General features: G+C 46.5%; 1 protein-coding gene across 1 annotated transcript in view; it reads left to right on the forward strand.

Moving 5' to 3' along the window:
* Nucleotides 1-13,610, forward strand: part of HCFC1 (host cell factor C1) — a 167,512-nt gene that overhangs the window by 112,414 nt on the left and 41,488 nt on the right. The window contains exons 15-17 of the mRNA XM_086940255.1: nucleotides 3,939-4,077; nucleotides 8,760-8,977; nucleotides 10,524-12,096. Coding sequence (XP_086796381.1) covers nucleotides 3,939-4,077; nucleotides 8,760-8,977; nucleotides 10,524-12,096 — 1,930 coding nt within the window. The remainder of the gene's footprint in view (nucleotides 1-3,938; nucleotides 4,078-8,759; nucleotides 8,978-10,523; nucleotides 12,097-13,610) is intronic.

Here is a 13,610-nt window from a genome sequence, read left to right on the forward strand (position 1 = left end):
AATAGAAAATGAAACCATTTTCAACAACTGGCACAGTGCCTTTAAGGCAGTCATGACCCCAGGCTTCCCATCATGCCTCAGGGGTGACAGTTAGGTCAGTTGTTCTTTCCGGCTCCTTCAGTCAGGACCTTGGTGAAACCGCTCCCTTTCTTTTTGACTTTCTGTCAAAAAATATACCAGTTTATCTACAATTTTTGCTTTCACTCGACGTCTTTTGGACTTAGGGTGTTACTGCTACCTTTTTTAGGCTTAAAAGTAATTTTTCTGTCAAAATGCCTTCCCTCTTTGACAAATGCCCTTCATGTGGAAGGAAAATGGCCAAGACTGACACCCATCCAGTGTGTAACCAGACTCTCATTCTTCAAAATCCTGTGAACACTGCCAGGTTTTACTGTCCAGAACTCTCAAAGACAGAGAGAATTTGTATTTATGGACTTTCTGAGAGAGGAAGATCTCCCAAGAAGTAGAAAACTCGCAGGACGCGGTCGACGTCGAGAGGAATCCCGACTTGTTCACCTTCGGCATCTGGATCGGCGTCGAAAAAGCAGTCGATGGCGACGAAGAAGACTTCTTCAGCGTCGAAAGGTAAGGTACCTCCGCTACAGACAGCGTTGAGGGGTAGGTAGCCTTTGAAGCAGAGGAGCTCGATAGCGAGCCAACCGGCGTCTAAGCAGCATCATCATGCTGTGACGTCTAGGCATTCTCCGTCGACGCCTGGCCACCGGCGTTCGACGTAGAGACAACCTCAGTCTAAGACTAGTCGTGGTTGTTCGACGTCGAGGGAGCCTGTCGACATTCGGGCATCGTCGATCGACGTCTAAGCAGCCCAGGTCGACGCCCAGTCAACGGCGTTCGACCTCGAGGGAGCCTCCGTCGCAGTCAGCCCAGCAGCATTCGACATCGAGGCATCCCCCGTCGTCGCCAGATCATCGGCGTTCGACGTCTAAGCAGCCTCCGTCATCTGGCAGACAACCTTCAACGGCAAGACGTTCTACGTCGAGGAACAGTCATCGACATTCGAGGTTGAGGGAACATTCGACGTTGGAGCAGCGGCACTCTACGTCGGAGCATCCTCCGCCGTCACACAGGAGATCGGCGTCGAGGAGATCACGGTCGACGTCAAGAGGGCGTCCATCTGCTCGGCGCTCGACGTTGAAGCAGCCACCGTCGACCGGTCAGCAGAGATCCAGGGAACGGGGCGACTCGAATTCAGGGAATGTCTCCTCTACAAGAACACAGGAAAGGTCACCCTTGAGGCAGGTGGTGCAGGAGATGGAGTCAATCATTGGACCAGCCTCTCGCCCTGCTGTCTGAGCAGGTTTCCCCAAGATCAGCATCGGCTGCGGAGGTGGAACAATCCCCGATACAGGATCCTCCCATCAAAAGGAGAAGGGCCTCGGATGAGAGAGGTCGGTCGAGGTCTTCCTCTAGATGGTCTCTGGTGAGCCTGTCCTCATCCTCCTCGGCATCTCGCAGTAACAGATCTTTGGATGGAGAAGTCAGCTCCTCAGACAGGGAGAGGTCCAAGTCTCCTGCAAGGTAGCAGCAGGAACAAGCGGATCAACATCCTCCGACACGTTTGCCAGTGAGGGATCGCTCCCAGAAGTCTCGTTCTGTTAGTCTTTCCCCAAGGTGGTACAGACCTCTTTACCACTGGGCCAAGGACAAGGAGACGGTGGATCATTTGAGGGCTTATCGAGAACAAGCCTCCCGCCACAAAGAGCGGTGTCGCTCTAGAGTGCGCTCAAGTAAGAGAAGATCTAGGTCCAGGAGCAGAAGGCGGACTCCTAGATCTTCAAGTTCTTCGAGGTCACGCTCTCACAGGGATTACTCTCAGACTCTAACAGACAGCCCACAATCGAGAATATCTCCAACTGAGGATATTTTCTCGTTCCAAGACATCTTGGGCAGGGGAGCCCTGAAACTAGGAGTGCCTGTGACCGCTCCGCCGGTCAAGACGACGGTCATCTTTGACACCCTGCAGCACAGATCGGCACCCAAACCTTTACTGCCGTTGGTCCCGGGTATCATGGATCCGGTGAATGAGGTCTTCCTGTCTCCGGCTACGGTGAAGTCAGTCCCAGCGAGGATCTTAAGAAATATCGCTCTCCTGAAGAGGATCCCCTGTTCTGTAGTAGGGGTATCTCTGTTAGTCATAATCTAGTGAATAGTCCCGCCCATGTGCGTGGACCCCGGCAATCAAAAATAATCTCTTAAGTTGTCAAATCATGCAGACCCTGCAAGACACTTAAGAGAGAATTTAAAGACAAGTAATGCAGCCTATATCCACAGGCTACACTGTCCAGTACTTCAACTAGAAATTCCACCAAACACCACCACACATAACCCAGCCTGCAGTTTCTACCATAGAGAAACTTGCCTCCACCAGTAAAAGACTCTGGAATGATAGAGAGGAAGGCATGGACAGACAAGCCCCATAGGCTGCCATTATGTGGCTTAAATAGGATACTGTGCCTTTAAGAGAACTCTTTCCAGAACTTTCTCCCAGTATCCCAGAATGCATAGCAGGCCCCTCCTACTTTCAGTTCTTTTTGAAGGCGTAGCACGCCAGACCTGTAGCATTCCTTACATGAAGAATTATCTCCACCGGGGAGGAGGGCGGGCGCTTATGACTATAACAGAGATACCCCTACTACAGAACTGGAGTTACAGGACAAACTACTCCTTCTGTAGTAGGGGATCTCTGTGTATAGTCATAATCTAGTGACTAGAATGGCAAGCCCATCCCCACACCAAAGCGGCGGTGGAGAAAGAGATTAACGCCACTATTGTGCGAACAAATTCCGCAGCGAAGCCTGCCCAACCTGAGCATCTGCCCTGGCATCAGTGTCCAGACAGTAATGTTTAGCAAAGGTATGAACTGACTTCCAAGTGGCTGCTTTGCAGATTTCAGCTATCGGCACGTTGCGGAGCAAGCCTGTCGTGGCAGCTGTGCCCCGGGTGGAATGAGCCTTAGGCTTACCTCCTAAGGTCTTATTAGCTTTTTGGTAACACAATTGTATGCAGGACACAATCCACCTAGAGATGGACTGCTTAGAGGTAGCAAGACCTGTCCTGACTGATCCATAATTGATGAACAATTGGTCTGACCTACGGATATCTTTGGTCTTATCCAGATAAAATGTCAAAACCCTCCTAACATCCAGGGAATGTAAGGACCTTTCCGCTGGAGATGAAGGATTCTGAAAAAACGTAGGCAAAGTTATAGTCTGGTTGACATGAGAATCAGAAATAACCTTGGGAAGAAATTTAGGGTGAGTACGCATAACAACCTTAGCAGCATGAAATGCAGTATAAGGTTCTTGGCAACACAACGCCTGAATTTCACTTACCCTGCGGGCCGATGTAATGGCCACGAGGAACGCCGCCTTCCAGGACAGGTGCTGCAACGAAGCCTTATGAATAGGTTCAAAAGGCTCCTTCATCAAACTGGACAGCACCACATTCAATTCCCATGAAGGCGAAGGAAGCCTGACAGGAGGGAACACTTTCTTCAAGCCTTCCAAAAAAGTCTTTGATCACAGGGATCTGAAAAAAGGAAGTCTGTGAAGGGCATTTCCTGTAGGCAGTCAATGCAGCGAGATGAACCTTAATGGAATGAACATTAAGGCCAGACCGCGCCAAATGCAGAAGGTAAGGAAGGATGACGTCTTCCTTGCACGTCGTCGGGGCACTTGAAGACCGCTGGGAGCATTTCTTTGCAACTTGTGGTGTAAGTAGTGTTGGTCGTAGCATTGAATCCATGTTAGCCTGTTGTGTTGTAAATGGTAGGCATTCACATTTTAATTAGATAGGATTGTTGCTAAAATTACGGTCCAATTAAAAGTATGAACTTTGAGTCTAAAGTCTGATTTCACTGCTGTAACTTCAAGTACCATAATCTAGCCTTACATTTCTGTGTTGTCTCTGTACTGCAGGTGGTCCTGAAAGGAGCTCCTGGGCAACCCGGCACCATCTTGCGAACAGTGCCCATGGGTGGCGTTCGTCTAGTTACTCCTGTGTCTGTCTCTTCTGTTAAGCCTAATGTTACCACCCTTGTGATGAAAGGCACAACAGGTATGTTATGTTTTCTGAACGTGCCAGGTGCCTCACTTCTGTTTATGCCTTTCACTCTTCTGCGGTTCCTTTCCTTAAATTGCAGTTCGTTTTTGCCCTAGAAGTCGTCCAAACTGATGGAAGTCTCAACGTAATTTTGCTTCATATAGTCTAATGCATCAGTTTAAAAAAAACATCTTTAGTTACGGACCTGGTTTGATGCTGCACAATTTGGACACTCCCACCTTTGCCTAATTATGCATAGTTATACTACTGCTTGTGTACATTTTACCCCCCCCCCCCCCCCCCCCCCCCCCAAGTGTTATCTTGCGTGAGGTGTAGCTCCATCCTTAATCGCATGTGCATTTAATGTTTTGTTGTATATCATTGATTCTTTGGGGAAATTGTTTAGCAAGGATCTTGCAACAGATGAGCCAGTTTTGTAGCTGCCTACATCACCAATATAAATGATCCTTGCTACCAACGTTCTTTGGAAAACCTTTGTTTCCACCTTGTACAGGCCATGATTTCAGATTGAGACACCAAATGTGCAATGACATATTAGTTCCACCGGATATGCTTGGAAGAAGATAGCAGAAGGTGAAGCTATCGCGTTCTAATCATTCGAGCATCTACTTTGGTCTGCGTGTTTCAGCCACCGTCACAAATGTTCACGTGGCTTTCCTTGGTACCGATTCAGACTAGCTTGTCAACAGAGGCTCTAGGCACAGTCAGTTCAATTAATTGGAGGGAGCAGAGAAGCGACTTGCAAGGGTCGATTCAGCTTCCAATGTGTCTCGGAAATCAAGACCTGATCCACTACTTTAGGTAATGAGAACTCCCTACATCCACCCAAGGAAAGATCTTCTTTTAAAAGAACTTACCCACTGTTAATTACAGTGGCTTACTTAATCATAAAGTTCCTCCTCCTACTACAGCCTGTATCAGGCGTTCTTATGGATCCTCAAAGGAGCACTGATGTAATGGATGGGGGGTGAGGGGGGGGGGGGGGTCTATAATTTAAGAATGCCTTCATGTTACCTAGTCTTGATCTTTTAATATGGGTCCGCATGGAAAGATTAAAAACTGGAAATATTTTAGAGTTCTAATCACTTGAGCATCTAGTTGAGTCTACTTGTTTCGGCCACCATCACAACCTAAAAAGGGTCACATTACTTTCCTCTGGACCGATTCTGATCCCTAAATTACCCCAATTCTTATAGCTGTAACGCATCTCGCCCAGTCTTTTATACAAAGCATTCATTCAAACCGATTCAATGGGACTTTTTCTTTTCCTGTTGGTAAGAAAAGGGAGCAAGAAATCAAATGAGTTGTGTGAAAATTGCTGTTCTCATCTTTTTTTTGTGACTTTTTTAAAATGTGTTTTCTTTTTTACTTTCACAATTGGTGCATACAATTAAGTATTCAAGCCAAGCAATCCTGCATGTCCTAAGGACATGGTATAAACTCAGCCCACTCCCCCACATGGCTTTCAAGTCATCCATATAATTTGTGAGCCTCCTCAGTGATGGTGATAATTTATTGCACATTCCTAATTGCACATTCCTAAGATAGATACTGATGTAACATCACATTACCATGTGATATAGTGGCGTCCAGCAGTTGAAAAGGTAACACTTTTTCCGTTCGGGTGCTGTTGAAGGTATAGACCAGTTAAGGATGGTTAATCTTACATTACTTATTTGTTGACAGGCATATAAGTTCTGATCTATTTCTCAGATTATCCTAGTGTGTGATTACAAGCCTTCTGCCTCAGTCCAGCACCCTAAAAGTTAGACCAATCTCTCAGGCATACTAGATTATTTTTATATATTCACGTGGGGATGGTATTGGTCTGCCTGACTTAAGAAACATTGAAAAACGTTAACCTTTCTCATTTAACTTAAGGACTTTGCCCTGGTGTTTTTATTGGTCTTATCTGAAAGAAACAGGTTAGTATTAGATTCCTTACCTTAGAATATCCCTGCGCGTCGGTAGGTGTCGTCTGCGGCTCCATGTCCGTCGTTGGCACCGGGATGACGTTGACGGAGTACTTAGACATCGCCCTCGCACGCTGACGTCAGTTCTTTTTTTCCACGCCAGCTAGCGCAGATCCGGAAAAAGTGGTACCTCCTTAGTCAATTTTAGACAACTTTTTTGATCATTTTTCAAAGTCTAACGACTCAGACGGTGCCGGTAGGGATGCCTGGGTTCAAACCCTGCACCGACTGCGACAGACACTGGTGACCACGCTAGGGAGATAACTGCTGTATAGTCTATTCATAAATGTACCATCTGCAGCCCATATGCCTCGAACAGAATATGTTACTTACCAGTATGCATCTGTTCTTGGCATAGAGGGCTGCAGAGTTGTACATGCCCTCCCAGCCTCCCCGGAAACCTGTGTCTGTTCCAACCCTATCTTATTTAGATACACTACATGGGCATTTCTATCTGTATTCTATCATACTACTCCATCTAACCCTACTATGGCAAAACAATCTAAGGATGGAGCCGATGCCCATGCGCACTAGCACCCAAAGAAGGAGTCACCAGTCTCGTGACAACAAAAGACTTCTCCAAGAGAAAAACAAGTGCAATCATCCAAGCCCAACACCAGATGGCGATCTATTCATAAATGTCCCACTCTGCAGCCCTCTATGCCAAGAACAGATGCATACTGGTAAGTAGCATATTCCTTTTGAAGGGCATCACTCATATGTTCCCTCCTGTTCCTTTCGTGATGCCTCAGTGGGACTTGAACCTTGTTCTGACTTATCTGATGTGCGCTCCCTTCGAGCCACTTCATAACTGTCCTCTTCGTCTCCTTACTCTCAAGACTGCATTCCTGGTTGCCATCACCTCTGCCAAGAGAGTGAGTGAGCTCCATGCTCTTTCTTCTCAACCTCCTTTCCGTCCATCTAGACAAAGTTGTGTTGCGGACAAGACCCTTTTTCCTGCCCAATTTAGTCACAGCCTTCCACATCGGGCAGTCAATTACCTTGCCCGCCTTCTTTCTGCCTCCGCATCCCTCAAAAGAGGAAGAGAGGCTCCACAGTCTGGTCCCAAAACGTGCGCCCTCATTCTATCTGGATCGTACATGCCAGTTCCGGGTGGATGACCAATTCTTTGTCAGTTACGTGGGAGCTAAGCAGGGTCGGGCGGTGCACAAACTGACCATTTCTTGATAGGTCGTCTTGTGCATCAAGGCTTGTTACTCTCTGGCTAGAAAGGAGCTTCCTGTGGGGCTACGTGCCCATTCCACTCTGGCCACGGCGGCTACTACTGCGCCCTGGGTCGGGGAGTCCCCTTGCAGGACATCTGTCGGTCAGCTACGTGGGCCTCGCTACACATGGTCTGGGGAGATGGCTTTTTCGGCTGTTCCGTTCTCCAGGACTTTCTGGTGTGATCATTAGTTTACAGACCCACCACCGGGGTTGGTATTGCTGGGGTATCTTTTCTAAGGTAAGGAATCTAATACTAACCTGTTTCTTTCAGATGCACAAGTTACTTACCTTTGGTAACGATATATCTGTAAGAAACAGTAGTTAGTATTAGATTCCTTACCGCCCCACCCATCCTCCCCGTTCTGCGAACCGATATCTAGGGTTAAGGTCATCCCTTTCAGGGCCCTTGTTTTCATGGCACCAGTGTTGGTTTTTATCATGGCTCTGCGTTTCTGGCGCGGAAAAGCTGTGTATAAGAACTTGCATCAGCGCGCGAGGGCGGCGTCTAAGTACGCCAACGACGGACGCGGAGCCGCAGATGACGCCTACCGACACCCAGGGGTACGGCTACGCAAAATTTTCTGGATCCAGTCTGTTGCCTGGGGATATTCTAAGGTAAGGAATCTAATACGAACTACTGTTTCTCACAGATATATTGTTACCGATGGAAAGTAACTTGTGCGTTAGCACTGGTATGCGGTCTGTAAAATTTGGTTTCTCATCTCGCTTCAGATTGTTCAACGTCTGTACCTTCACTTTTGTGGTAGATGGTCATGATAGCTGGTTGTCCGCATCTGACTTGAGCTTGAAACTGAAGAAACACCCCTCCTGCTCTGATGCTACTAAACATGACCTTTCCTCTTATAGTCCGGCAGCAGGATCAGACTGGTTGGAGCAAAAGGAGCACAGACTGCTGGATAGATCTCTAATGTTCTGACTTCCTTGTGCACTCTTGATTAGCTATCAGACACCTAGTAACCTGCTAAGTGAAGGAGATTAAAAAACAATTACTGTCTGGGTGTTCCTCCTTGGTTAACCTGTACAGGGATTCCTTCTTTTGGGAATGTATGCTAAAGCTTCTTTGCAGAGACCTCCATAATGCATTCGGAGTTTGTTTTGCATTTTTTCCAAGCATGTTCTCCCTTGAAGGTCTCATCTTGTGAAAGCCCAAACATTTGTAGAACCTTCTTGTACATTAAAATGCCAGCAAACCGCTCATGAGGTGTATTGTCGAGCTATTTGGTTACTGTTGTTTCAAGAGTACTGTATCTTATTGACAAATCATCTGCTAGATCTCCACTGTACAACCATACCAAGATAGTATATGGGAAATGTGACATTCTGTACTTCTCCTGCCTTCTTATTTTTTTGGGGCTCGTAGTTCTCACTTTGATTTGGTGCCTCTAACTTGAATATTAATATATTAATGCTTTCCAAAGTCTGTTGTGTGGACTGAACGCTTGTCTTTTTGTGTAGGTATGACGACGCTTGGCACAGTGACGGGTACAGTATCCTCTAGCTTGGCGGGTACTGGTGTACACGCCAACGCTTCTCTTGCTACGCCCATCACCACCCTGGGCACCATTGCCACTCTTTCTAGTCAGGTCATCAATCCTGGATCCATCACAGTCTCTAATGCACAGACCACCCTCACGGCAGCCACAGGGCTTACCACCCCCACTATTACTATGCAGGTATGTTATTGCAAACTTGGAATGCTCAGTCTTGTGTGCTTAACCTGGAACTGTGCGTTCACCAGTAGTAAGAGTAGTTGAATCAATGCATACCTTCCAGCCCTAACCAAATGGAAATGCTTAAAACGCTATATATCTCACTAAGGACCAAAAAAGGTTCAAGCTGCCTTGAGCCAGAGCAGCTACTTACAGGGTAAGCAAATCTGAAGATCAATAAGAGCAGCATTTCTTTACACGCTTAAAGAAAGCCAGCGGAATGCAACTCCAGTATCGTAGTGTGGAAGCCTAGGCTTAGCATCCAGCTATGGGTCTTACTGATAACTTTTAATAACCATGTAGGCAAATTGTTTAAACTTTCAGATCAAAAGTAATTCAGACGCAAGACAGCTAACGGGGACAAAGTACACCAGACATCCATTTTGCTTAAGTATTTACAATATTTACGAAATGGTTTGGCTATCCATTTAGTTGTTTGAGGCAAATTAGAACTGTGCATTCTTTTGAGGGGCCAGCATTTTGGGAATGCTAGCGAGTAGTTTTTTGCCACTGCTCAGTTGAGTTAAAGCAGGGTTTGAATGTAGTTCTGAAGACTTCTTTCTCCACACACCCAGGCCTCTCAGTCACTTAGTGAATAGTTTTTGTTGATTTGGGGTATGATCGTTAACTCAAATGCATCTCTGTATAAAGATAATGCATTATTTAAGACGACCAATAAAATATCAGCATGGTAAATGGTGGGCATTGATGCCCTTCAGTTGTGTGCTTGGCTTTGGCTCTGTATGTTTGAATACAATTGGAGTGTATTGGTCTTTGGGGTTCGCTGCAGCTTGCTGGTATTTGATTGCGGTCTGCCTCATACTAAAGGATGGTTTTGTGGTCTCTACCTCACACCGCTTTGTTGACCACCTATGTGATGGCAAATGCATGGAGCGCCTACTTAATGTGATGCTCTGATCTTCTTGGTTCGTTTCTTGCACAGGAAAAAAAACTCTGGATGACTTACTTTTCTTCCCGGTTGCGATTCAAAATTAATATAAGATGTGGGTTTGACTAAAGTTGCTTGTGCATGAAATTTGGACTTCCCAAAAAGCAGTGGGTGTGAGTAATGTTTAGGTTGCTAGTTTAAAAACCAGCCTATGTCTGTAGTCCTAGATCATTATTGCGTGGGCTAGGGTTTGTTAAAGGAAATAAAGTTGCTGTTAGTTTGATGCCATGTTGTCAGGTGTGCACCCCTGTAGTGACCACTGCATTAAGTGCCTTGTAGTATCTGTGTCATGCTAAGCAACAAGGCCAAAGTTTGAAGTGCTCAACTTTGTGCATGAGTTCCTTGATTTCCAGGCCTGATAGTCCACAGTGCAGCATCTGCGCTAAATTTGCATGTTCAGTTCTGGTTCCCTCTGTAAACAATAACAAATAAACTCATTTTGTATAAAGATTTCTTCTTGCGTATTACCTATAAAATACACTTTTATGGCTCTTTGGCTTCTAGTCTTGATATGTTGAGGTTGGTAATTAACTGTCTTTTTTTTTTCTCTGCTTCTCACAGTCCATCTCACAGCCCACTCAGGTTACTTTGATTTCTGCACCCAGCAACGTGGAGGGTCAAGGAGTTCATGACCTTCCTATGTCAATTCTGGCTTCTCCTACAACTGAGCACCCCACTGCTACTGTTAATATCGCAGATTCCGGGCATGGAGACCAGCCAGGCACTGTAACCCTTGTATGTTCTAATCCACCCTGTGAGACCCATGAAACTGGCACCACCAACACTGCTACCACATCAGTTGTTGCCAATCTAGGAAACTTAGTGCAGCAGCAAGGAATGATCCAATTTGTCTGCGCCAACCCTCCTTTTGATACTCAGACTGGCACGTTTGTGACTCAGCAGAATGGCACTGTAGTCCGTGTGTGCTCAAATCCTCCGTGTGAGACGCATGAAACACACACTACTAACACTCCCACAGTAGCTAGTTCACTTCTAAACTCTGGCCAGACTGGCACAGTGCAGCGCGTTTGCTCCAATCCTCCTTGTGAGACGCATGAGACAAACACAACCCCCACTGCCACAACTGCAACTGCTAACATGGGTACTGGACAGTCTGCTACTCTTCAGCAAGTGTGTTCTAATCCTCCGTGTGAGACACACGAGACTAACACGACCCACACGCCAACCACTGCAAGGTCAAACATGGGCAATCTACCATCTGAGAACATACAGAGAACAAATACAAACCCACCATGCGAAACCCACCAGACTAGCTCCACTAGTACAACTATGACCGCTTCTGCTAGTAGCAGCATGAGCCAGTCCAGCAATCCGACACAGCTTGCTCATGCGGTCTCAGAAATGAGTGATCACAAAGATACAAAGGCAGTGTCCACTAGTCCAAGATCAGAGACTCTAAAAACGAAAACGACACACACACCGACCACTGCAAAGTCTAACATCGGTACGGGACTGTCTGAAAACATTCGGCTTGGTGAGCACCCACCCTGTGAGACGCATCAAACGAATTCCACCAGTACCACAATGAGTGTGTCTGCTGATGGTGAGGAGTCCTCTGAACTTCCTGAGACTCACACGAGCAATGTTAAGACAGCCTGTTCCGACCCTCCATGTGAAACCCATGAGACCACCACAACTCAAACACCTACCACAGTAAAGTCCACCACTGGCACAGTTTCCTCTGAGGATCTTAAGAGGCCATGTCACACTCTTGAGACTAGTTCCACCAACACAACCATGACTGCTACAGCAGGAACAGGCATAGGACAATCTGGTCCACTTAAGCGGGTATGCTCCAATCCTCCATGTGAAACCCATGAGACCCATACCACCAACACTTCGACAACAGCAACTTCTAACATCAGTACAGAGCCGCCTGGAACAGGTCAGCCCGGATCCGTTCAACAAGTGTGCTCCAATCCTCCCTGTGAGACCCATGAGACTCAAACTACCAACACCTCAACCACAGCAACATCTAGCATTGGAGGTGATGCACCACAGCCACCTGCTACCCTGCAGCCACGTGTGTGTTCTAACCCGCCCTGTGAAACACACGAGACTGGCACTACACAAACATCCACCACTGTGACATCAAACATGGTAGTAAACCAAGGTGAGTCCTACTCTTTGTATAGCACATGAACAAAATCTCAGTTAAAGGTACTTAAAAAGGGTTGCACTAGAATTGTGAATAACCTGCTAGGTTCAGTAATGTGCCTTTGAAAGGGGTGTGATAGCAGTTCAGAAGTAGAAAGTTTGGCACATCTTTGTGTGGCAATGCTAGGCATTTGACGTTTCGGTTAACCGTGTTCGGATTTTTTACTGCATTAATTTTTGTGAGTTTTTAGAATTCCTCCAGTAAATGTGAATTATAAACAGCAATGCAAAGTTTGCGTAAACTAGAAAAACTGGCCTAGGCCTATTTCAGTTTTGTATCCTTTTCATTATCTTTTTGTAAAAGACCAAATCTAGGCTTTAGCCAATCTGCACACCCTACGCTCTAGAACACACCTGAGAGCACCTCAGATCTTCAGATTTTCTACTGCATGTTGTGCTAGGGAGCCACCACTGAGCTCTGCTCAGTTTTTTCTTTATCTACTCTTGCAAGGTTTTACTAACGTTTTCTTCCGAGTTCTACTTATTTGGTTTCCTTAATCAACATTCCTGAAATCTGACAAGGAGAAGAGGTGTCTTTTTAGAGCCTGTTCCACCTGCTCTAAGAAAAGACTTCATGTTGATGACCTTCACAGGGACTGTATCTACTACCTGTACCCTGACCACTAGGCCAAGGATTGTACGGTATGTTGTAGCTTCTCCACCAAAGCGATGAGGGATTGTGATGGGCGTCTTCTAATGTGGCTTTAAAAGCTCAAGACCAGAAAAGAGCTTCAATCTAGTGATGAGGCTTCTTCTTCCTAGTCATCCAGGCGGACTTACGAGAGGGAAAGAGCCAAGCCTCATTCATCCAGTGAGCGCCCTCATAAAGCTTAAAAGACCACTCATGGGTCTTACAGGCATAGTCTTACAAAATCTCCTCATTGAGGTGAAAAGGAGAGGAAAGGACTTCTTACAAAGGACAGCAAGGTAAAAAAGGTGAGGTTTATGCAGCCTGCAACACCTCCTGAGGGCATGCAAGCCTTCAAAAAGCCTTCTGTTCCCCTGAGGAGAAACATTCAACAGAGGCTTTACCGTTCACGAAATCATCGTTTTCGATGACCATGACGACAAAGAAAATCATCCTCGTCGACGCAGTGTGATGCTTCCCAGGCATCTACAGTTAAGGAGCAGTCATCAATACCTCAACGACCGCATCGACGAAAGGATTGTCGTCGCAGACTTCGCGGGCATCGCCGGTCATTGTACCGCCGACATCCTGGTCAATAACTACTAGGGCGTGGTCAGTGGCATGGACTATGCTGTTGTCCAGTTTGCCTTCGACCCTGTCAACAGTGGCTCCATTGATTACATTGTTCATTTGGGGGGTGGGGGAATCCTGCAGAGAAATTAAGAGTCTGACAACTCCGGAAGTCTCATCACCTAGAAAGGTGACTAATTTGATTCTTTCACGTCTCCTGGACTAACAGGGCTCGGATAAAGACGATGCCCCCTTTGGTTCCCCCTGCAGTC

The sequence above is a fragment of the Lissotriton vulgaris genome, chromosome 10 (genome assembly GCF_964263255.1).
Source record: "Lissotriton vulgaris chromosome 10, aLisVul1.2, whole genome shotgun sequence".
Classification (NCBI taxonomy): domain Eukaryota; kingdom Metazoa; phylum Chordata; class Amphibia; order Caudata; family Salamandridae; genus Lissotriton; species Lissotriton vulgaris.